We start from the raw sequence: 22701 nt of genomic DNA on the forward strand, positions 1-22701 counted from the left end.
GAATGCGAAATAGAATTCAAAAGGAGGAAAATAAATAGCTGAAAGAAAAGCTCACATTTTGATGTAGTTAGCCCAATATTATGAAAAGTTTTCTAAATCTTTTTATTGAAATAAAATTTCTCGGTACATTTAGAAAACTTTAGCAGGGGATTACTCTATCATTCAAGATATGGGGTACAGTTGAATTAGATCATAGTTGAGTATTGCCGCTTCACAATTACCAAAGTATACTCTTCGCAATAAAATTTTCATAATCTGAAATATCTACCGAGTACCACGTTATGAGTCTGTCCATTGATTCTTCCCGATTTATATTTCTGAACAACAACCAAGGTTCATTTGGTATTCAAAAAGCATATATGTCAACTTTAAAATAATAAAAATTTCGAGTCCAAATGATAAACCTCATCATTTAATGTTTGGTCGAGTTCTCTTTGTCATAAAAACTTGAGTTTGCTTGTCAAATAGCCTAGCGAAAGAATCACTTTCTTTAAGTTCTTGAATCTTACACAAGAGTTTTTCGAGTTTATCATTCAAGACTACCTCCTCTTCTAAAGCTCTTTTCTTCTTCCAACGAATCGCTTCAAGCCTGTCCAGCTTATCGCGAGCTAATGCTTCAAGATACTGAATCTGCCTTCTGGTCTTCTCCAATTCTATCCTTACAACAATTTCTTCGTTTGGAGATAAAACTTCGTTGGAACGTTTTTCAGTCATGGGTCTCAACAATTTTTGATATTCGAGATATTCGAGGCTGCCTGGAGAATCTTTATTCGGTATGAGATAACTCACGGCTATCGAATCCTCTAATGATTCGTTACCCGGGGTACTTTGTGCCCTGTAGATGTGAGAATCCCTTAGAGAGGACGAAGCGATCGGGGAAGCAATGACCTTGAAAGCCTGTGGAGGCGGAGAACTGGTTTCTAACCTCTTCCTCCATTTGGAGATGACCTCCTCTTGGTCAGAGCTCACGGTTGCTGTGGAGGTGAGGGGCTTGAGGTAAAAATTTGTTCTCCTGCTCCCACTATTCCCTTTCATCGACCCACTTCTCTTCCTGGTAGACGCCTTCCCGCTTCCTGTTTTTCGCTTTTTCCTAACAGACTCACGAGATAGCGTTGCTTCAAGGGATGGTTCTCTTGACATATCAACATCTGAAATTTTTTTTAAACCCTTTATGTAATCATAATCCTCGTCATTCTTTTTTTGTGGTTTAATTGATGATTCGTCAGGAGGCTGTTTGGGAGTCAGTGGTGGAGTTCGATTTTCGCTTCGCCTATGAAGAGCAGAGTCTGGTTTTGGTGCCGTTTCATCAGCATGACAAGGTTCCAACATTATTGATCCCAGTAAATTAGCTAAAGACATTTTTACATCTTCTTCTCTTCTTCGCCTGCGATCTCTTGGTACATGTGGTTTCGGAGGTGAAGCAGCCCAGGTAACACTCCCATGATTTTTTACTCTGTTACTCTTAACTGGTGAAGCTGTTGTTCCTACCAACTGCTGATCCGAGGAAATGCTACTGGAATTGGAATTATTTTTCCTGCGTTGTCCTAATTTAACTTGAGTCCCCAAAGGAGGTGTTGTGACCCTCTGTACGGTCTGTGTCGTCACTAGCCCTCTGTTCACTTTACTCTTCCTTCTGCGAGAAAATTCAGTTGAAATTCTTTTAGCATTCAGTTGGTTGTCCTCATCAGTCTCTCTATAGCTTACCCTGCTGGGTTTCCTTCTGCTACCTGCCTGTAACTTCTTATTGGTTGAAAATTCTCCCTTTGTCCTTGGTGTAAAAGATCTCATTGAAGTGTTATCTGCAAAAGAAGAAAAACTTTTATCAAAAGTGGGTAGGAAATAATAACATAAATAATAATACTTTTTCCTAACAATGAACTCTCTGCGAAAAAGATGTTTCTGACAGTCGTTTGAAGAACGGCGTTCCAGGCGGTATAGTTTGAAAACTGGTTCAACCGTCGGAACGGTTTGCCACGAAACGAGACCTTAGGAGAACGAGACCTTAGGAGAACGATACCTTAGGAGAACGAGACCTTAGGAGAACGAGACCTTAGGAGAACGAGACCTTAGGAGAACGATACCTTAGGAGAACGATACAACAGCCATTGGAACGAAATCTCTTACGGTTTCCTTCCGTTCCAACCTTTCCGAACTTTTTAAGATTTCATAACGTCAATATGCAATTGCGGAATGGGCTCTTGAGTGCTAAATGAAATACCGTATCGGCATGATTATTTATGAGCCAAATAAAATTATTTACACAATTAGATTAAAATATTATTGAATTCCTTCTGAATGTATGATCGCAATTCCTAATCTTGAAAATGTACCAAGGGAGAACATGAGGCATAGAAATCAGATAAAACTTAACCAACTTAATAAAATAATTTTATATCAAGGAAATAAATAATTTAGTTCATTTATTCTAACGGAATTTTTAATTGAAAATTTCATACGATACAATGTTTCACAAATCACAGACAAAATTATTACTAATGCAAATCAATTTCTGATTGCAAACCAATATCGATGCATTACTATCTAGAGCATCGCTCGGCAAATCTCCAACACTTACAAATGTTTCCAAAACAAAGATACTAACCAACAATGGTATCTACAAGCCAGTTCTTCATAGAGGAGAACAATATGGACGTCGGACCACCGTTCTAGATTTTATTATCAGTTACTAGTTAATTTAATTACCCAGCCATATATCTATTTTTTTTTATTTGTGCTGAGTCAAATAAGGAAAAATTTAGTTACAATTAATTGACAAAATTTAAAGGAATATACATCTATTTAAACCCAATTAATATAATTTTAAAATATACCATCTTAAACTAGAGTTAATTATTTATTCTGAAGATTGGGAAAATTCATTCATTTATTAAAACACGGAAAGCACAAATATTATTCTGTTAGTTGCTATAAAACAACATAAGAAGCACAAGTGTGTGGATGCATCACAATTTTTTAATTAGGTGTAACTACTACAATGAGGTAGAGGAAAAAATTGAAAGAGGATGCCCACGGGGTTCGGTCCTCGGTCCGGCCCTGTGGAAACTAGTGTTTTACGGGTTACTGGGACAACTAGAGAACAGAAGAGGGTTCCTTGCCACGCCCTATGTCGACAACCTGGTAGTCATCCTGCCCGAGAACGAAGATGGAAGCAGAAATGTGTGAAGGTCTCGTAGAAGAATGGTGTGGGAGGAGGAATTTGAGTATGGCCGCGGCTAAGACTCAGGCCATACTTATAAGAGGCTCAACTGATAGGGCTCATCCTATTATCCTAAGTATCCAAGGACAGAGGATTAGACTGGGTGAGGAAGTGACGTACCTCGGGGTGAGGATAAGAAGACGATTTGAAGCCACTCCTCACCTGGAGTATTTAAGCGATAGGGTGACCCTATCACTCACTGGGTTGAGTAGGATAGGAGGTGCGTTCTGGGGATCAGGAACCCTGTTACGATGACCATTTACAAAGGCGTGGTCCTGGGTATTCTGAGGTACGCAGGATTAAAAGAGGAGCCCGGATCTCACGCAGGATCAAAAGAGGAGACTGGCCATCATACAGAGATTGGCTCTGCTGAGGATCACGAAAACCTACAGAAAGGTGTCGCATGAGGCGATGCAGGTGCTGTCCGGAGCACTCTGGACCTCATCCTCAAGGAGGATTTCAGCAAGTACGGAGTAAAGAGGCTGGGGTTGGTAGCGCTACCGGAGGGACTCCCAGAGAAGATTGGCGAGACCCCGAACCTATAGAAGAAAATGCTGGGGGAGAGTTCCATTGAAGAAGACGATGGCTGGCGAGCCAGAAGGGCGCCACTCTGAGGAAGTTTTCCTTACCGTTCATTCAAGACTGAGAGCGGGGTGGGTTCTCTCAGATTACTGGGTCTCGCAGATCCTGATGGGACATGGTGGAAATCATAGGGACGAACATCGACCCCCGGTGCCCTACACGTGAAGTCCCTGAAACTGCAGAGCATGTAGTGTTGTATTGCACCGCCATGGAAGGACATCGTGCCAGGTTTTTGAAGAAAACCGGGATATTCGCCCTAGCCGAGTCGAACTTCCCACTTGTGATGGAGAAGGAGAATTATCCCTTTTCAAGGAGTTTATCTACGGACGGAAGGAGGAGGTGAGCCCGACGCACTTTACATTTGGAAGAGCACAACCGCCTAGTACCGGCGAGCCGCCAATACAAGAAGATGAAGATGAAGAAACAGTCGCCTTAGCCTAGGAGGGCTGGACCAGGCTGCTTGCTGGAGAAGGCACCCGGACGGATGCAGGCGAATTAGGTGCAGCCCCATCTAAAAGGCGCACCCGAGCGCTGGGCTGCACCACGGTTGAACCCCAATAAATAAATTTAAAAAATTTTCAGTGGTAAAATAAAATTGATAATTATTGGTAGCAGTGGCATGCGTAACCCTAGCGCACTACCCCACTTCCGCAGAATCCGTATGCCAGAAATTGCGAGGAAGGAAATAAAAAAAAATGATGCATCACAAACGACCTTTGGTTTGTGCCCAAAAGCCGACACACCATGAGTCGGCAACAACTGCACCAGCTAATGCTAATAACTCATCCATATGCCCCACTTCTTTCTTACCTCTATTCCTTGTTCTCTGGTGTTTTACACTCGTCCTTAATTTGGCTCCCTTTTCTGATTCAGTCGTAACTTCCTCAGATCTATACAATAAAACGAATCATTACATATATGACTGGATAACTTAAGCAGCCCTTTGACTAACCGTGTCATAACTTTGTTAATGGCTATATTACTTTTCATTTCAACAGACAGAATTAAATTTTTTAACCACGGAATTTTTGGAAGATTTAATAAAAAAACAAAAAAAAGACTGCTCAATCATTTTAGTAGTTGCTCAATAATTAGTCCGTTAAGATTTTTTTTGAAGATTGAAAAATGAATAAACTCAAATGGGAGCACGATGGGAGTAAAATGAAAAATTGTTGGTATAAAATATTAACTCTTGTTATTACTGTTGTAAAGTTTGTATTCATAATAAACCTGTATCGCTATTGTATTAACATTATTGGCAAAAATAAAACTGAGAAATACAGAGTCCGATAAAGCCTGTGGGATTATTTGGCCCCTGGTCCGAGCACACACCCCGCATTCATACTTCAGTGAGTATTCACAATAACACTAGTCTATCGTCAGTGTTACGCAATTACAATTAAACTTACTTTCCAATCACTGTAATTTGAAACTAGGAAATGCCATTACTAATTTGATTAGTAATGCCAACTACTTGATGAACCACTGTAATCACAATAATGGTCCGAAATAAAAATCACTAGTTGAGTGAGAGTAATTTCAATCAATAATTAGAGTTAAATGTAATTAGAATTACTTTTTTCCCAACATTTTTTATGGTGTTTATACAATATTGCACAATTGCATATACAATATTGCAATTTGTACAATATTGCCACTAAACACACCTCACTATAAACCATCGACTCAGGTGTTATCTTTTCTGATTGTACAGGCTGTTACAGTAATTGTGGGTTTTGACTGTAAACAAAATTGAGTTCTGAAGCTATTCTTTTAATAATTATTTATCAGTCAAGGGTGGCTAGGGGTTCCACGACTGCATTTTATTTATTCTGTATGTATTTATATTTATATTATGTATATTCCTGATGGGAATCGACTTCAAATTCCTAGAAACCTATGCTATAAATTTAATCCAAGGACTAGATACCATAGACCCCCTTGCTATAGTATGCTAATTAATTATTAGATATATTTTCCAACGGTATTATGTTTACCGATTTATGATAATGACGTGGCATGCGCGGATTTTAAATTATAAAGTGAAGCCTGGTTTGCATTAAGTTATATTTACAATTGAGGTATAATGAATGATCTATGAGAGAGCATGGTACACCTATAGAATTATGTTTATTTAGGATCCTATGAATTGAGAATCCCAGCTGAGATCTTTTTTGGTTATAATTACTCTAATTTCAATCAATTTTGATCGTTATTGCCATTTAAAATACAACCTTATGATTTTACTTAGCATATGTGTCTGGTGGCTTTTGTGGTATCAGCAGTTCTTCGATTCGTGCTCGAAGTGTGCTCGCCTGGTTGTCCGAAGTCCGACTTTCTTGGCTTCGCTATCTCCTCTGTACTCCTGTAGGACCCCGCTTCAGGGTCCTTCCTCGGTCGCCCTGTATTCCTGACCGTTGCCATATTCTACCTCCAACTGCCTGTCTGTGTGTCTCTCCCCGACTGACTGTATCTGTCTCATCTCCCTTCGGGTGTCCTTAGGCCCCTTCAACTTTCATACTCGTCTTTCCTTAGGCTACAGTCCTTTCTAGGGGTAGAACCGTTCTCACATCCCCGTCGGATGGCTTCTCTTTTGATGTTCCAGATGTCTTTATTTTTTCTTTACTTATCTTTTGTGACCAGAAATAAGGAAGGATCCACAGTTCAGTAGTTTGGACATGTGTCACACCTTCCCTTGTGGTTGGCGACTATACTACCTATTAAGTACCTGTGTGTTCTACCTGATGAGTGTTACATTTATGGACCCTCTTTGACAAGCCGTTAATAGCACATGTGTCCTACCTGTTGGCCCCCGACAATCAACGCCTTGTTTACATTTACACGCCATTAATTACATTTAACTTCCATTTCCTCTTTTCCCATACTGTTATTGTTCATATATATGATTATATACATATTATAAAATATGTGTTGTAAAAAAAGTATGGATCCTAATTATCGGAAAAGGAAGAACATTGCAAAGATGTCTACAAAAAAAATTCCTACTTTATATAGTTAGAAAAGCATTGCGATCGTGCAAAATTTCAAATTCGAATTTTCGATGGAAATGCATGTTTTGATGTCGCCTGAGTCCAAAAATTCTACTGTCACAAAATTTTCTGTCTTGTGAATAACCTCCATCGTCAATTGATTCCTTCCTGCTTACTTTTTAATACTATATGTCATGAACCACTTGGGTCATTATCACCTTAATTTCATTAGAACCATTGCATAAAGGGGACTACCAATTGCCTGGACTACTGGAGCCGCACCCTCAGGCATGCAGTGAGAGCCATGGACGAACCCAAGCGCCACTCCCTCTATCCAAGTTCGTATTTACATACAGTTGGCTAGTACATACTACAATCAGGGAGAGAGTAATATAAGTCTGCTGCGTGCTGTGAACTCCTCTGTGCATTTTAGTATATCTCGCCAGTCGTGCTTGTAAGCAGTTCAAATTGATTCTAGCATAGTAAATGGTACAAGAAAGAGCAATACTAAATACAAGAAAGCATTTTTTGAAGAAGAGGCACATAATTTGACTCGAAAAATCCTTATGAATTGAATAAGGGCGACTTCTGGCTAATCGCCTCGGGGCTTATTCGACCTGAGTTATGTGACTGCTCCTAATAATTAATAGTATTAATTATATTAGTACTATCTATAATACTATTATTACAATAACTTAGTAATACCCATAGCATAATTGATATTAATAGTGTCCATATATTAGCTAAACTATTAAAACTGAAGATGAATTTAACTTACTTGGATTCTTCATCTTCGCTTTCTGTATTGCTTTGGCTCACATCTGGTTTTGAATAGTGCCTATTACCCACTTTTACGCGGAGTCCCCTGTCTTCATAATATCCTCCTTTTGTCGTTGCCTTAAGAAATAAATTAGTTTATACTTTGGTTTTCATATTCAATAATAGATTAAAAATCAATTTAATATAATCTGGTGTAGTATCCAAAAAAAGAAAACACAAGAGTGAAAAGTTGTTTAATAAAACGTTCATAATATAATCGTTCCAAATTTAATCTCTTTATTTTATCTACGAAGAGGCCTAATATAAGTTATTACTATCAAATAATACAGTTAATGATAATACATTAATTGCGACTTCGTTGGCTGTTGTAGCCCAGCACTTCTCTTTTCAGCTTTAATAGCGTCCTCATGTCCGCTAGTAGGTTCCTTCCCTTTGAGAACCTTTGAAGAGGTCCATCACTTCCTTCCAATCTCTGCATGCCCGGAACTCGGTTCCATGAATCCGTAGATATCCCTCCGCGGGTCCTTTCATCTTTGAAAGGAGTACCTCCTTCCTTTCCTCGTCGTGCCATCCACTACGACAAGCTACCCCTTCAAATCTTTCTAAATAAATTTCAGCATTGCCAGGCTCGATACCTTCACCCGACCACTCTGGAATTTCCTTAATGTATAAGTGTATAAGAGTATATTCTGGTTCAAAGTTTAAAAATTGTTTGTTGTATCTTCGTATCTTCGCTAATATTGATTCAATTAAGTTGTTATTATTTTTTTTAATTGTGCTACAAATGAGCATTTGCTGTGTTACAGAAGATGCATAGTTTTCTTTATTTTTAGGTTTTGGAACAGTGAATGTAAGGAGCTAATAGTTTTTAAATGGAAAAATAAGAGAGATGAAGAGTGAACAATACCTTTAGAACTCAGTATTATATTTGCTTAATTACAACTTGCTTTATTGACTTAGAACAATAATTTCAATCATAAAAAAAAGTTCCTTCACAACTTAGTAATAACTAAGAGTTTATCCAGTTCTTCTCGCATCTCTCTCTAATCAGTGTCGCCCACGCAGTGCTATCTCTATTGCTATCTCACAGCGAATGTGTATTTATTGTTTTAGTTTCAATGATAGTTCATTGCATTTTTAATTTTAGATTTTTAACAGATAAAACAACCAATATACTTCAAAACTGAGGTGGAAGGTTATTTTTAGACGCGTACCATAGAACCATAGCAACACATATTTCTCCTTAACAACCATGATAAGTGACGTTAAACACAGGTTACATGTGATAGATATCTGTCGTACAAGCTTATGCAGATAGTTCATCGTACTACCAACCACATCAACATGAACCTCGGCTCTAAAGCTTGAAGGAAAGAGTTTAATGGAGGGGGTAAGCTGACAGGAAAAGAGAAGCCAAGAAGGTGGGCCTTTTGATGAACCATGGGCGGGTCGGAGGATGAGGGGAAGAGACGAGCCAATTACTGGCAGCCTTCTGTTTCAATCTATATTACAATAGCAGACATTTTTATTAACTTCAATGAAAACCTAGCCTTCGTGGGCGTGAACTTTTTGGCTTCACTTTGGGTTTGAAGGGAGTAGTTTTATGCCACCCCTGGCTCTGAGGTAGTTGGGGAGACCTTTTCCGCTTTAACTAGCACCTGCGCACTAAATCGATCTTTCTTAAATTGTGAGACAAGTGGTATTCCATATAACTAATTACCAAAGATTTGTACTAATCTTATGTTAGCCACATGGTCTAAATATTTAGCAATACATATCCCATATTATTTCCTTATGACATGTCCCAAAACATAAAGAAATGACGGAAGATCGCTGATTGACCGTGTCTTATAATAAAAGGAAGACAATCGTCACTATTTGAATTTTTATTTTACTGCACCCGGACCAACCTCCTTTTATAAAGAAATGATCTACTTTACTAATCAATAAACCTACGAAATATAATTCACAGGCTAAAATAGAAGTGGGTGGATACTCAATATGTGATTTGTCTCAATATGGGAATCTAAGAAGGCACCAATGAATGAATTGTTTTTTTCTCCACAAGTTGATTACCCTTGAATTAAAATGAATTATAAATAAAAAAGGATAATTAAAAATATCCATACAGTTAGCATCTACATTTCGGCCATTCTCAAGGCCAATAATATCTTATCGACAAAAAGTTGCAGGCTATTCTGCCTTTGTCAAAATATATGTTATTCTATCAACCTATTTTTATCCACTATTTTATGTATTCTAATTTTATTTAATTTACACTATCTACTACATCATTATCAATAATACATTGTTCAACCGCCTAGGGACATTAAACAATATACGTTGGAGCAAGGTTAAACAATTCATTGTTGATAAAGTGATTGATAAGGTTGTAACAGATAGTGTAAATTTAATAAAATTAGAATAAGTAAAATGGTGGATAAATATAGAATGATAGGCTAAGATATATTTTGACAAAGTCAGAATAGCCTACAATCTTTTAATAACTTTGTTTTAGCTGTGATATTCTAAATACGATATCCTTGAGAATGATCGGAATGGCAGAAACGTAAGAGTTATAAGAAACTAAACATGTTAGGACTATATGGATATTTTTAACTATAATTGATAGACAAACTAGTCTCAAACAAAAAATTTAAATTATATGTTTAAGTAAAATGAATATCGTGAAGTTAAAAGGCACTAAATTGGACAGATATGTATCGGACAACTGTTCAAAAAAAGATAAGAAACTATAAATACAGTTAGATAACGAACGGTTCTTAATGATTATTCAAAACAAGAGTAAAGAAAAGAGACTCAAATGATTACTTTTCTCCTGCCTTCCTCCATTCTTATGAGGGCGGCCCGGTTGAGCCTGTAGGTACATGATTCCTGCCTGCTCCTTACACTTCTCAAAGACATTGAACATCAACCGGCAGCCAATCTCCCCCCTTCCCTTCTCATAACTGAAAAAATTTTGACATCCCTCAGGTTATAATTGATGTTAAATTTTAGCGATTCCCATTGAAAACATCAATTTAGTAAATGTATATAACAGCTGTTGCCCCAATACTCAGGCCATTTAAGACATTCAAAAGAAATATTATAGTCGTTCGGAAGTTTAGAAAAATATCGATACGAGATTTGTAGTAATATAAACATGAATCTTTTTTATTCAATATCTGAAAGCATTCCAAATAGCACTTCGTTCGTGTCTGACAAATCGTTTCGCATTGGTGCAACTTGTATCCTCCTTACAGGGACCACAACACTGTCAGTCATCATTTAAAAGCCAGACTGATGTAAATGAGATGAACCACGAAAATGCCTATACAATCAGTCTGACCTATACTTGTAAATGCGAAATTGGATAGTTGGGGATCTTGTGCAATCTCTCTTTCGATTTGCAATGAACACAAAGTTTGATTGACCAATACATTGACATTAGCCTGCAAAAAATAAGTGAAATGCACGGCATGAATGAAGCATCCGTATCAGTTCAAATTTAGAATGATCGGATTTCTAATTTTGATCTGTAATCCATCAGTGTTATCCCACACGGATATCTAAACGTCCATCTTTAGTTTTATTATCACTTAGACTAACCGCGTAAAAAATTTTAAGTTTGTAAATCGATATAATTGTAGGGGTACCTTTAAAAACAACCTTGATCTCTTTCACACTGAGGTCTATTTTAGACATACTCTCATTTATGAATATAAACTTCACTGTAGGTATATTTTTTACGTATTTACCTGTTACAGTACATTCTCATAGGAATGATTCACCATTTGATCGATCAAGTTCGTACGGTTTAGTTTTTTTTTTCATCGCCTATGTGTAAATATTGCTTAACTATAATATTAATTAATCATAAATGTGTATCGTTATAATTGGCGATACATAAAAATATTATCTAGTAAGATGTATTATTCGTAAGTGATGTCGCTATGAGTGAGGACGCAACTGTAAAATTTTGTGAAATTAACTTTATTGTGTTGGCGTGCTCAAAAATGGATATACTAGATCAGTGGCTCCCAACCGGGGCTCCTCAAGCCTCTTCCGAAATATTTACGTAAGGGTCATGCAACATCAAATCAACGCGAGTTTGAACCTTACCATCTGAGATTATCAGAATTTCTACATCAACTCAACACAGTTTTGAACCTTACCATCTGAGATTTTCTTCGATTTTTCATGAGTTTCGGGTAAGCTTCCTAAGCCTTCCTTGGCTTTTGCTGATAAGACGGTATTTGACCCCCAATTTGTATCAAATGAAAATCTAGGGGTTCCGTCATTTATCTATTTCTATCAAAAGGCCAGCCCCATTTTCCTACCAGTATCAAAAGGGTTCCGCCGTCAAAAAAAGGTAGGGAACCATTGTCCAAGATATTTGTAAATCTTAATTGCACTTACAAAATTCATTCCTTCGCGAATTGTTGAATACTATTGTGCCGAATAAACAACATATTCTTGTATTGTCTGAATTGTATGAATCTATAAAAAGGAACTTTTGAGTGCTCTTACACAATAAAATCAATTTCACAAAGTTTACAGTTGCGTCATTTTTCTTTGGGGCCAGCGATAAGTAAACAACAGATTTCCATATGAAAACAATGGGACTTTCTTCGTTTAAATTTGGCCCCTTTTATTGGAATGAATGTTTGTTTATGAAATTTAAGATGATAAAATAAATTCATAATCATTTGACTATCATGTTAATTATTGTTACATATAATAATAAATTATTGTGAAATAATAATAATAATAAATTTATTATTTATAATAAGTATTGTATATAGTATAAGTATAATAATAATAAGTATTGTTATATATGATGTATTTAAGTTTTGATTTCTTAGAAACATTTCCGAGAATTCTAAAAGAAATAGAAATAACAAAATGTCAAGAGGAAGAAACAAAAACTTGGTATTTGTATGATGAATTTATCATTACATTATACAATTTTAACAAACAATAAATAAATAGTTTTAAGTTTTAAAATATTCATTTATAACTTATTTATCTGAATCTAAAAGCTTGTTGCTATATTTACTATAATAAAGAAAGATGTCCTGGTAGTCAGGTGGTATTCCCAGCCCACAAGATGATTGATCTAAAAAACTAATGAATTTACTAAGTGATTTTCTATTTCTGATAGCTCATAGATAATCAAATTTTAGTTTATTTGTGAAAGATTTTATTCACTGAAATTAATTACAGTATAGTTTTGTTTTGCCTATAGCCAAAATAATTTAATTATTTTCCTTCGTACTTTAAACAGTAGACATTGCTCAATTCAATTTCTATTTCCATTCAATATTTACAAAACCAAGGTCATTCCATTTACATTTCTTACCACCTCCAGGGGGATCATCAAGTAATGACTAGCAACCAAACTTCTTGATATGAAATACTATGATAACAAAAATAAACAAGAGATGATAATGTGTAGAAACTATTTATTTTCTTCACATGCACAAAAGCTAAATTATATATATATATATATATGTTTTTTGTTTCCTCCAAATTTGAACCTTTTGAAAAAAACAAGGTAGACATTCTAATTGAAATTTACACTCTCACTTGCAAATAGAGTTTGCAAACAATTTTTACATGTCTTCAAGGAAATTTGAACTGTGATATGGATCACCTAACCAGATCAGTTTTGAACATGGAACTAATGTAAAGTTCTATGAGGAGTGATAACTACTTTGTTTAAGAAGTAATGAAAAAATCTGTTTTGTCAAAAAAATCTCAGTATAATTTTAAATAGCTTAGCTGCTCAGGTAAGTTTTTTTTTTTTAAAGTTAGTTTTAAAAACAAAATTTGGTTCCAATTAGTACCTGTTTTAACTCAAATAGTTAAAAGCTAAATTTAATTTTAGAATATAAATCATAAAATATCCTAATATTATGGAACTGTCTACAATAAGTGAGAAAGAAAGGGAAAGTGACTCATCAAATGCTTCGCTGCTTGATAAGCCTAAAAGCCGAGAAAATCCATTCAGAAAGAAATCAAAATTTGGGTAAAAAATATTATATATAACTAAGATATATATTGCTGATAAATTTTATATAGTTTTCTTGATTTTTATCAAGCCTCGGATCCAACCCATCATTAGCTGGTACAGTAAAAACTAAGAGGGAAAGATCACACTCCATGCCATTTATTACAAAAGGTTTACAAATTCCAAAAACTGATACGGCCCAGACATGTTAGTAAGTAAAACAAGTGACTGTTTATATCATTTTTTATAACATATTATTATTTCAAACACAAGCGATTTCCCTAAAATATTTTAATTTTAGTGAAAATATGACCATGACAATATCTGGATTGTACTGCAACATTCTAGTTGTACTTGGTATGTCTTTCCCAATAGCTGAAGTCCTCTCAGCCCATGTTCCAGCAACATTGTATGAGGTGATGAAAAATTATATATATTTATGTCATATCAGATATACTCGAAATGAAAACATTTTAATAAAAAATTCTTTACAAAAGTTAATATTCAGAAAGGTATTCTTATCAATCTTATAATGGCTTTGTTACTGAAACGAAAAGTTCAGTTGGAAAGCTCCTCAATATTTAAAATCTATTACCTGATAAAATTACTAAGAACAATCTTTGAAAATAAAATTACCTAAATCAGTCTTTTTGAATTTGGATTAGGTAAATATTTAAGAATTCTAAGGTAATTATATTTTAAGGTCGCAAATATCCATTTCTTGAACAGTAGTATCGTACATTTTCTTTTCTCACCTTTCATACTATGGAAGAATTATTTGGTAATATTTATTAACATATTGGTAATATTTAGTAACATTGTAATAATAGGCAATACTAATATTATTAATATGGTGCCCTCTCATCAAAATAAATATTTTCACTTTTTCTTACTTAAATCCATCATTTATTATTATAATAACCCAAGAAATTTAAAAACAACTTAATTAATTTTATAACCCTAAGCTAAGACATTTTTGTTACATAAAATAATATATCTTAGATCACATTATGTTTTTAAAGAAAATTTTCTGAAAAGAAGCCTCTGAAAAATTTAAAATTAGGAAGATAAATTTAGGTTTTTTATATGTATAAATTTTACTTTTGTATCATAAAAATAAAATAGCCAATGTAAAAAATATTGTTTCAGGCATTTTACCTATATTTATACCTGGGAAGCTTGATCTATCTAATTTTTATCTATTCAACAATAATTAAAAAAAATTCAAGATATATTCATTTACAAGATTCCATCAAGAAAAGAGTGTTTGAAAAGCAGCAGTCCATTGAAGAACCAAAGCATAAAAATGAGCCTCAAACAACTGCTAGTAGATATGGAAGTTTTTATTTACGCATGGGAGCAGCTGGTAATAACAAAAAAATAGTTTTAAAAATAATGTCCAATATCTCTGAAATAGTTTGAAGCATTCAGATAATGGTTTTGAAAGATTTCTAGCTTGTTACTAATATATTTCAAAAACAATCCTACTTCACCAATACTTTTAAAGAAATTACAAAACTCTGAACCTTCTTATGTACTCGATGCTCCACTCTGTTTTCAATATATATGTTAGTTCCACCTTTTTTATCGCAATCTATAACTATAATAAAGTAGGATCCTAGTGAACACAAACTGACCTACATTTAGGAATAAATTCTAGAAGTAAGTTCCTTATTTTATATTTGCACAAAATTAATTCAATAAAAAGATATTAACTAATATTTTTTTAAACTATCAAATATAAAATATATCAATATATAGCTATGAACAATGACTACATTACTATTTAATACAATTTAATTGGATTGTCTAATTGTAAACATAAAATATTATTTTAATATTTATGAGCCTAGGAGCACAGTCAATATGAGTTACATCATACAAAACAATCTGAATTAAGTTTTATTCAAACTTGTGAAATCACCACATTTAAGTTGTTTTTTTGTTTTTTTCAATTTATGTATTCATAATTTTTAGATGTATTTTTTTTATTTGAATTAAATTAAATTGTAAGTTTTGAAATTCAATCAATCCATAATAATATTATAAATGGGGAGAAGATGGGTTGCAAGTGCAGTTAGTGAACAACACAAATAAGTAAAAACAGAATCATCAAAAAATAACTAACAATATAGACAAATAGTGTAGAAAGAAAATGTATAGTTTTTAGTATTATAAGAAGATAAAGTCTGAATGAGAAAAAGTAATATTAAAATTAGTAAATTAAGAAATTATTACTTTTTTAAAATTAGTTTTAGCTTTTTCTTCAAAATGTATGTGTTTTCTTAACTTTAATTTTAAATAATTCTCATTTTGTACATATATCTGCTTACTAAATTTTCATTTGTATTTCAATTTTTAGTTCTTGATCAGGGCTTGAAATCATGGCCGAAACATTGGCCCTAATAAATAAGTTTTTATATATTTGTGTTCTTCACTAATTGCACCCCCAACCATCTTCTCCTCCTTCATATAAATCCAAGGTCAACTATAGATTCATTATTATAAATTAGGTGAAAATTCCTTTTTTGATCATAAATAATTTAGCAAAGAAGTGTTCACTGATTCACTTTTCTTATACAACATTGATAGTATTATTCATTGTAATTTTTATTTATTTCAAATTTACCCATAACTGTCGTATGAGTTGACATTGGTTATTCTGTTTCTCAGTTTTCATCTTTTTCGCCAATCAATCTCAATCCACCAAAAAATTATAGCTATCTCATTACTATTTCCATTACAGCTTTTGGAATAGGGAGCATGATATACTCTGGATTAGAATTTGGTCAATACTTTGAGCTTGTTAGGAATGTAAATTGCAGCAATGTACTGATGGCAGTCACTCCAGCAGTTAGGATGGCATTCGTAATAATACAATTACAGTTCATCTTTATGAGTGATAAGGTAATAAGGTATTTATTTTAGACACTACAATCATTCTACTTAATAATTTATAGATAGATATGAAGTTGAAGAGTTAGTTTATTTCAAAGCACTAATTTCAAGAACTGTCAGACCAATTTGAAAATTTTTAGTAGGTTTAGAACAAAAATTTACACACACAATGCTACAACCCACATGAATGGAGCAGTGACCATAAACATTGATTAATCAAGAAAACTGTAAATAATTTAAAAGAATGTCTTCCTGGTAAGGTATCATTTAGTCACTATAAATAAAGTGTGGGGATGAACTTTTAACCATATTGGGGTTTACTTAAGAGAAAAGCTATTTTCTGACTGACAACTATATGTTGCCTTATTTAGATCAATTTGTGCAGAAAAAAATACACTAAATCCACAGAGAGGAAGAACTACTAATGTCATTTATACTGAAGTATCATAGGTTTTCTTTAAACAGTTTAAAACATTCTGTTTTAGTAGAACAATATGTCAGTATATAAAGCCTATAAACTGAAGATAATTGTCTCGAAAAATTGAAGATGATTTCTGTCCTTTAATTTTTCTACATAAATTTTTGAAGTTAGTCAGCTAATGAGATGCACTTGGTTATGTACTCACCATGTTTATGAAACAAGTGAATATAATACAAAAAAATCTTGGTGAAACTGTCGGGCAAAGTTTCAAACGGTATAACTGCATTTTATTAGCAACTATTTCAGTATGCCTTACTCATCTAAATAACTGATTTCACAAACATTTTATTATATATACAGAAAAACTGGATAGAATAAAAGCATAATACTTGTGTGAATTAATAGTATGAATATATATTTTTTTCTCACTTTCTGAATAACATTTATCTGACACTCTTTGATATAATTGAAAAATAAAGACAAAATTAAAAAAAAATTACTAACTCCTGCACAAAGCAAACATATTTGTATTTTGGTACTGTATGCATTATTAAATCAAAGAATAAAATGAAATTGTGTTTATCAGATTAATTAAACCTTGCTCAACCGTTGATCTAATGACGGTACTTCCTTACAAACCCTTCATGGGTTGTAGCAGTACAGATTTAATTTTTTTAATCTGCAATATAAATTATATACTTTATTAAATTAAGTAACATCATCACAGGCACTACTTCCAGATATGGATCTTCACCACAACAAGACTCCATCGCCTCCATTTCTCTCTGTCTAGCACAAAGATCTGCTAAGCTTTTGTTTCCAAAAATACCTGTGCATCGAACTCTTATTTCCTTCTGTTCCTCTGGGCTCAGCTTATTGTCTGTACTAACTAGAGCCCTAGATAAATGAAAGTATTGTATTTATACTTTTAAATGTAACAGTGGTGTAACACTGGTGGTAAAACCTCCAAATAGAACAGTGGGTGGTAGCCTTTGAGGATTAGCAAACATATAATTGGTTTTTGCCTAGTTGATTCGCAGTACTATTTTCTGTCCTACTGCCTCCATTGCTAGAAAGGCTCTTTCCAAGTCCCTTTGTGATCTGGTTACTTTTTCTATCATCTGCATCAGGTTAGAATGGCTTGGAGAGAATCACACCTTTCTTTGCACACCAGAGTCTCTTATCGTCTTCTCTAGAGTTAGGTTGAACAGCAGCCATGGCAGGCTATCTTGTTTCAGACCCCTTGTGATCATGAAAATCTCTGACTGGTCTTCCTGCATTCTAACTTGACACATTGATCCTATCATCCATAGCTGGAGCAATTCAAGAGAGATTTTTATTTCTTCCATTGCCTTGTACAACCTAGGCAATGGATGTACAACCTAGTGACACTGTCATAAGCTCCACTAAAGTATTAAATTAAGTAAATAAACTATACTTTTTTTAATGAATCACATAACTTTGTTTTAGCAAAAAAATTTATCGAAATACAGAATTACATCTAAATTTGGATTAATGCACATGATTGCAACTAATCTATGTGTATGGTTAAATGTGTTAATTCAAGAAACTAAACATGAGATCGTCACATTTTTCAACCCTCATGCACCAACCAGTAAGATTATTCATAAATATGTCCTTCATAGAAAATCCATACTCATATTTCATTGTTTTTCAAAATAGACATTGTATATTTGCATATGTACAGCCATCGGGACAGTGGTTGATTTCTGGACTATAAACAAATTATTAAAAGGAAATGCCTTTAATGATGATTCTATGATTCTGACCAATGATACAGAAAGTTGGTTGAGTGTTGCACTGAATAGGCAAGTAATAAAACTATAAAAAAAGAAACTTATAATATACTTTCATAAATTTTAATTTAAAATATAATATTTACAGAACTAAAAGAGGACTTCATCGCCCACAAGAATTATATAAATGCCGAAGAGCAAATATCATGGGATCACTATTACAAAATGCAGCACCATTTCTTTTTCCTTGTACTATAGAATACAGTTTAATATGTGCCGTCATATTGTATGCATTATGGAAGAATGTTAGCGGAAAAACCAAAAAACATAAAACACATGCAACTTATGGAAACAAGGTATACTAATGCCAACTAAAATAAATAACATCTCAAATTTTTTTTCTAGCTCCTTTAATTAAATATTTAATCTAAATCAAAAATAATAATTCAAATTTTAGTCTAAAAGGTTTTTATGATAACTTTGAATCTGTAAACAGTCAACAAATATAAATAATTGGAACTTTGTTAAAGTTTTATAAGACCTAAATTTCTAAAAACTGGATGGAAATCCCTAATTTCCATCAAAATCACAAACATCTCAAACGTGAACAATCAATTCATTCTTTTATATTCCTTTAAAGTAATAAAGCTGCCACATCGATTGCGGGCATAATAGAAGATGGTAAAACCACCTTAAAATAAGATGTAAGGTATCAATGATAGTACTCATAGCATTTTGGGTTTTAATAACAGGCCACATTTTATTTGTTCTAATTGCAAAACAGTTAATTATTGTGACTGATTGTTTGTAGATTTACATACATTGTCTCCCACTGCAAATAATGCATATTCTAAGGATGATAGAAGTCAAAATTGTACCTCCATACCTTAACTGTAAAAATATTATATCCTAAAATACAACTATATATATTATGCTATCACTGGAACAATAAAAAATTGTAAACCACTGTAATATTTCTTTTGTAGTTCATCTTTCACAATTAATAAAAACATTACTACAGATGTCTAATTAAAATACATTATAAGGATTTTATTATCATTAACTGCCAAGATTGTAAGCAAAAGCTCTTCTAGATTTTCTAATTGAAATAGTTAGACAGGACATAAATGTTGAATGTTTGAAAAATCTTCCTCTACCTTTAATTTTGGATATTAGAAAAAAATTAACAGTTCTTGTTGTTGGAAATAATAAACAATGGATAAATACAAAATATTAAAGAAATTTATAAATAACTAAAGGAGAAAAATAGAAACATTCAATTCAAATGGGGAAAAACCGAGACCGCCCAATCTTTCCCAATTGCATTATGGCTTCATTATCTTTTGTTGAACTGTTGTACTCTTTTATATTCATTATTCCCACATCAAGATACTCTTAAATACTAATATTTATATACTAATATATATTTTTAAAGAAAAAAATTTTTTTTTTTTCGTGAAAATCACAGAACTTGAAATAACTTCAACAAGAGCCCACTAATCAAGGCTAGTAGGACATATGTAGGAATAAGAGAAACTTATGTGATGCACACACTGCACCAAATTTTTTTTTAATTACTAAGATGCTGAATAGATATGTAATATATCCCATTCAGCAACTTATACATGTACAAACAAAAAATATATTCAGTTTATTAATTTCTGATCCCTTTAACAGTAGCAGAATTATTTATAATTGTAATATTTTCTTTTTCAGATACTAAAGCCTGTCACAACAAACACCTCACAGTATTTTACTGTTGATTGTGCTAATGCTCACAAAGGGCTCTTCGCTAGCTTCGTAGTTCTAGTATTTACAATAATCAGCCTCATCATGTTCTTTGCTCTAATCAAAGAAGAATCCTATGCTACAACAGCAGTTTTCCAAGTTAATTTATGCGAACTTAGTCTGTATGTTATAAGTACCCTGGCGACCATTTTCGCTATGTATAAAATCAAATACTTACCGTAAGAATAAACCTTATGCAAGATAATGTTCCACTAATACATTATATAACATAAAAATACCCATAATGATTAATGATTTTAGGTATGAAAAAAACAACCACTTAGAATTGGATACTATACTCCTTGTAATGGCCCAAACTGGGCTTTATATATACTTCATGTTTTCACTAATCGCTGGTTTATTCACCAGAGAAATTTTCACAAGGCCTAATATATTTATAACAGCAGTATTTGGAATCATTCAGTCATCGATGCAAACATTATTTATAATTGATGCTTGGTGGAGAAGGTGCATGACAGCTACTGTAAGAATATTATCTTTAAACAATTCTTTTATTAACAATTTATAGTACACTAAAAAGCTATCTACAACTAGCATTAGAACATGAAATCACTTCAGGAGGAAAAAACTTTTTCAAGAAATATTTTTGAAGAAGTTTTTTTAATCTTCACGTCCACTTAAAATAAATTATCAAAAACTTGTGTTAAGTCCCTGATGATACCTTCCACAAAGGTACAACTTTAGGGAAAACCTTCAAGGTATAGGCTCACCTAAGTGCATTTTCTTTTACTTTTACATAATTAAACCATTTTTTGTTTATCAAAATGAGTAAAGAATGAGTTGGAAATACACAATTTCATGTAAGGGCTCTTAATGTCAATAGCTATGTGAAATAGAATACCCTTTTCATAGTCAGCAATAAGAATGTATTATTACAAAGGTGATTGATAGTAGTGTAATAGATATTGCATAAAAAAAAAAATTAGAATAAGTAAAATATTGGATAAAAATAGGTTAAAAGGACTAACTTATATTTTAGACAAAGGCAGAATGGCTTGCAAACTTTTAACAAGTTTATTTGAAGCTGTGATATTATAATTAAGATATCCTTGATAATGGCTGAAACATTGGATTTGTAGGCGAATAAACATGTAGAAACTTTTATATGGACACCTTAACAATAAAAACCAACCGTTTTCTAAAAAAAAATAAATTGTATACTAAGAACACCCTTTTCATATTCAGCAATTGTAGTAAAAAATTAATGTTAGTACAAAAAATCCAAATTATAAAGGAAATCATTAAGCTGAGAAAAGTATTTCCTCAATCTAGTAGGAACTAAAAATGCACACACTAGGGCTTGATGCTTTAAGATCTAATCCTTATAGCTCTATTGTTATTCGAACCCTGAAGCCTCAACTCATATCTCATAACCTTCAGAGTTTTTAACAGAAAAAGCTATGATCCTCGTCAAACATAATTATATTGTTCTGTAATGCCTACTATTGAACCAAGCAGTAACAAAGTTAATAATAAAATAAAAGTAATGGCATAAAATATTCAAAACAAATTGTTACTATTAGGTACTTTTACAATTTTAATGTTATTCATTTTTTTTTTTCAGTCAGCAAGAAAAAAACCAGCAAGACAATTAGTGACATTCCTACTAATAGCAAACCTAGCAATGTGGGCTATCAATCACTTGGAAAATGCTCGGGCTGATTTCCACCCGATAGAATTAAGATTTTACGGTGTCTGGGCTTGGACAATAATAACCCATTTGTCAATGCCCCTAGCAGTATTCTATAGGTTTCATTCTACTGTATGCCTCTGCGAGATATGGAAGGGCACATACAAAATGAGACTTCAAAATGAACAGATAAAAGTTTAATAATAAAAATATCCTTAAATGATTAGTTTTTTTTTTACATAACTCACTTCAGTGTCACTGTTATGTTATATACAAATAAATGATATTCTCAATTATTGTCATAATTTTTTTTTTTTTTTTTTCCATTTCATGGCAAACACTAAACATTTTATTTTGCATTCAATGAAACAAATTTTTCACATATTATTCTTCTAATTTTCACTAATTAACCAAGTTACTACAAAAAATTATATTAGTTTGAAGTAGAAGTAACCCCTAACAAATAATAAAATATTTTAATGCAGTAAAAATGTTTTTAAGATAAAAAAAATAATCTGATTTTAAATAAATTAGAAAAAATTAAATCAAAATAAAATAATAAACTTGAAGAAAAGAAAAGCTGATTTTTATACAAAACTTAAGG

General features: G+C 33.0%; 2 protein-coding genes across 3 annotated transcripts; one reads left to right on the forward strand and one right to left on the reverse strand.

Annotated features, from left to right (window-relative positions):
* Window positions 1–390: 390 nt before the first annotated feature.
* Window positions 391–10632, reverse strand: LOC106682150 (eukaryotic translation initiation factor 5B). Of its 2 annotated transcripts, XM_014422853.2 has the most exons (4): window positions 10402–10632; window positions 7568–7686; window positions 4610–4689; window positions 391–1799 (listed from the first exon to the last, which is right to left on the reverse strand). In XM_014422853.2, exons 1-4 carry the CDS (start codon window positions 10492–10494, stop codon window positions 409–411), a joined length of 1683 nt encoding a protein of 560 aa, XP_014278339.1. In that variant the 5' UTR covers window positions 10495–10632; the 3' UTR covers window positions 391–408. The 2 variants fall into 2 exon arrangements, with proteins under 2 accessions (XP_014278339.1, XP_066906060.1); XM_067049959.1 differs by lacking the exon at window positions 4610–4689 and having other exon boundaries at window positions 10402–10630.
* Window positions 10633–13205: 2573 nt separating this feature from the next.
* LOC106682124 (proton channel OtopLc) lies at window positions 13206–22402 on the forward strand. The gene is made up of 12 exons (XM_014422815.3): window positions 13206–13361; window positions 13460–13600; window positions 13674–13793; window positions 13884–13998; window positions 14732–14948; window positions 16329–16489; window positions 18372–18516; window positions 18610–18730; window positions 18807–19014; window positions 20375–20625; window positions 20708–20930; window positions 22032–22402. The coding sequence occupies exons 2-12, from the start codon at window positions 13488–13490 to the stop codon at window positions 22296–22298; spliced, it is 1941 nt and encodes a 646-aa protein (XP_014278301.1). The 5' UTR covers window positions 13206–13361; window positions 13460–13487; the 3' UTR covers window positions 22299–22402.
* The last annotated feature ends 299 nt before the right edge of the window (window positions 22403–22701 follow it).

This window comes from Halyomorpha halys, unplaced genomic scaffold, assembly GCF_000696795.3.
Source record: "Halyomorpha halys isolate HHAL.00 unplaced genomic scaffold, Hhal_1.1 Scaffold390.1, whole genome shotgun sequence".
Lineage (NCBI taxonomy): Eukaryota > Metazoa > Arthropoda > Insecta > Hemiptera > Pentatomidae > Halyomorpha > Halyomorpha halys.

Excerpts from the sequence above, each read along its gene's own strand:
- LOC106682150 (XM_014422853.2), bottom strand. The coding sequence starts at position 10,494 with ATGTCTTTGAGAAGTGTAAGGAGCAGGCAGGAATCATGTACCTACAGG. Across the intron at positions 4,690-7,567 it reads AGCGAAGATGAAGAATCCAA|ATCTGAGGAAGTTACGACTG; the intron begins GTAAGTTAAATT and ends TTTATTGTATAG. Across the intron at positions 1,800-4,609 it reads CCAGAGAACAAGGAATAGAG|ATAACACTTCAATGAGATCT; the intron begins GTAAGAAAGAAG and ends CTTCTTTTGCAG.
- LOC106682124 (XM_014422815.3), top strand. The coding sequence starts at position 13,488 with ATGGAACTGTCTACAATAAGTGAGAAAGAAAGGGAAAGTGACTCATCA. Across the intron at positions 18,731-18,806 it reads TTGAGTGTTGCACTGAATAG|AACTAAAAGAGGACTTCATC; the intron begins GCAAGTAATAAA and ends TAATATTTACAG. Across the intron at positions 19,015-20,374 it reads ATGCAACTTATGGAAACAAG|ATACTAAAGCCTGTCACAAC; the intron begins GTATACTAATGC and ends TTTCTTTTTCAG.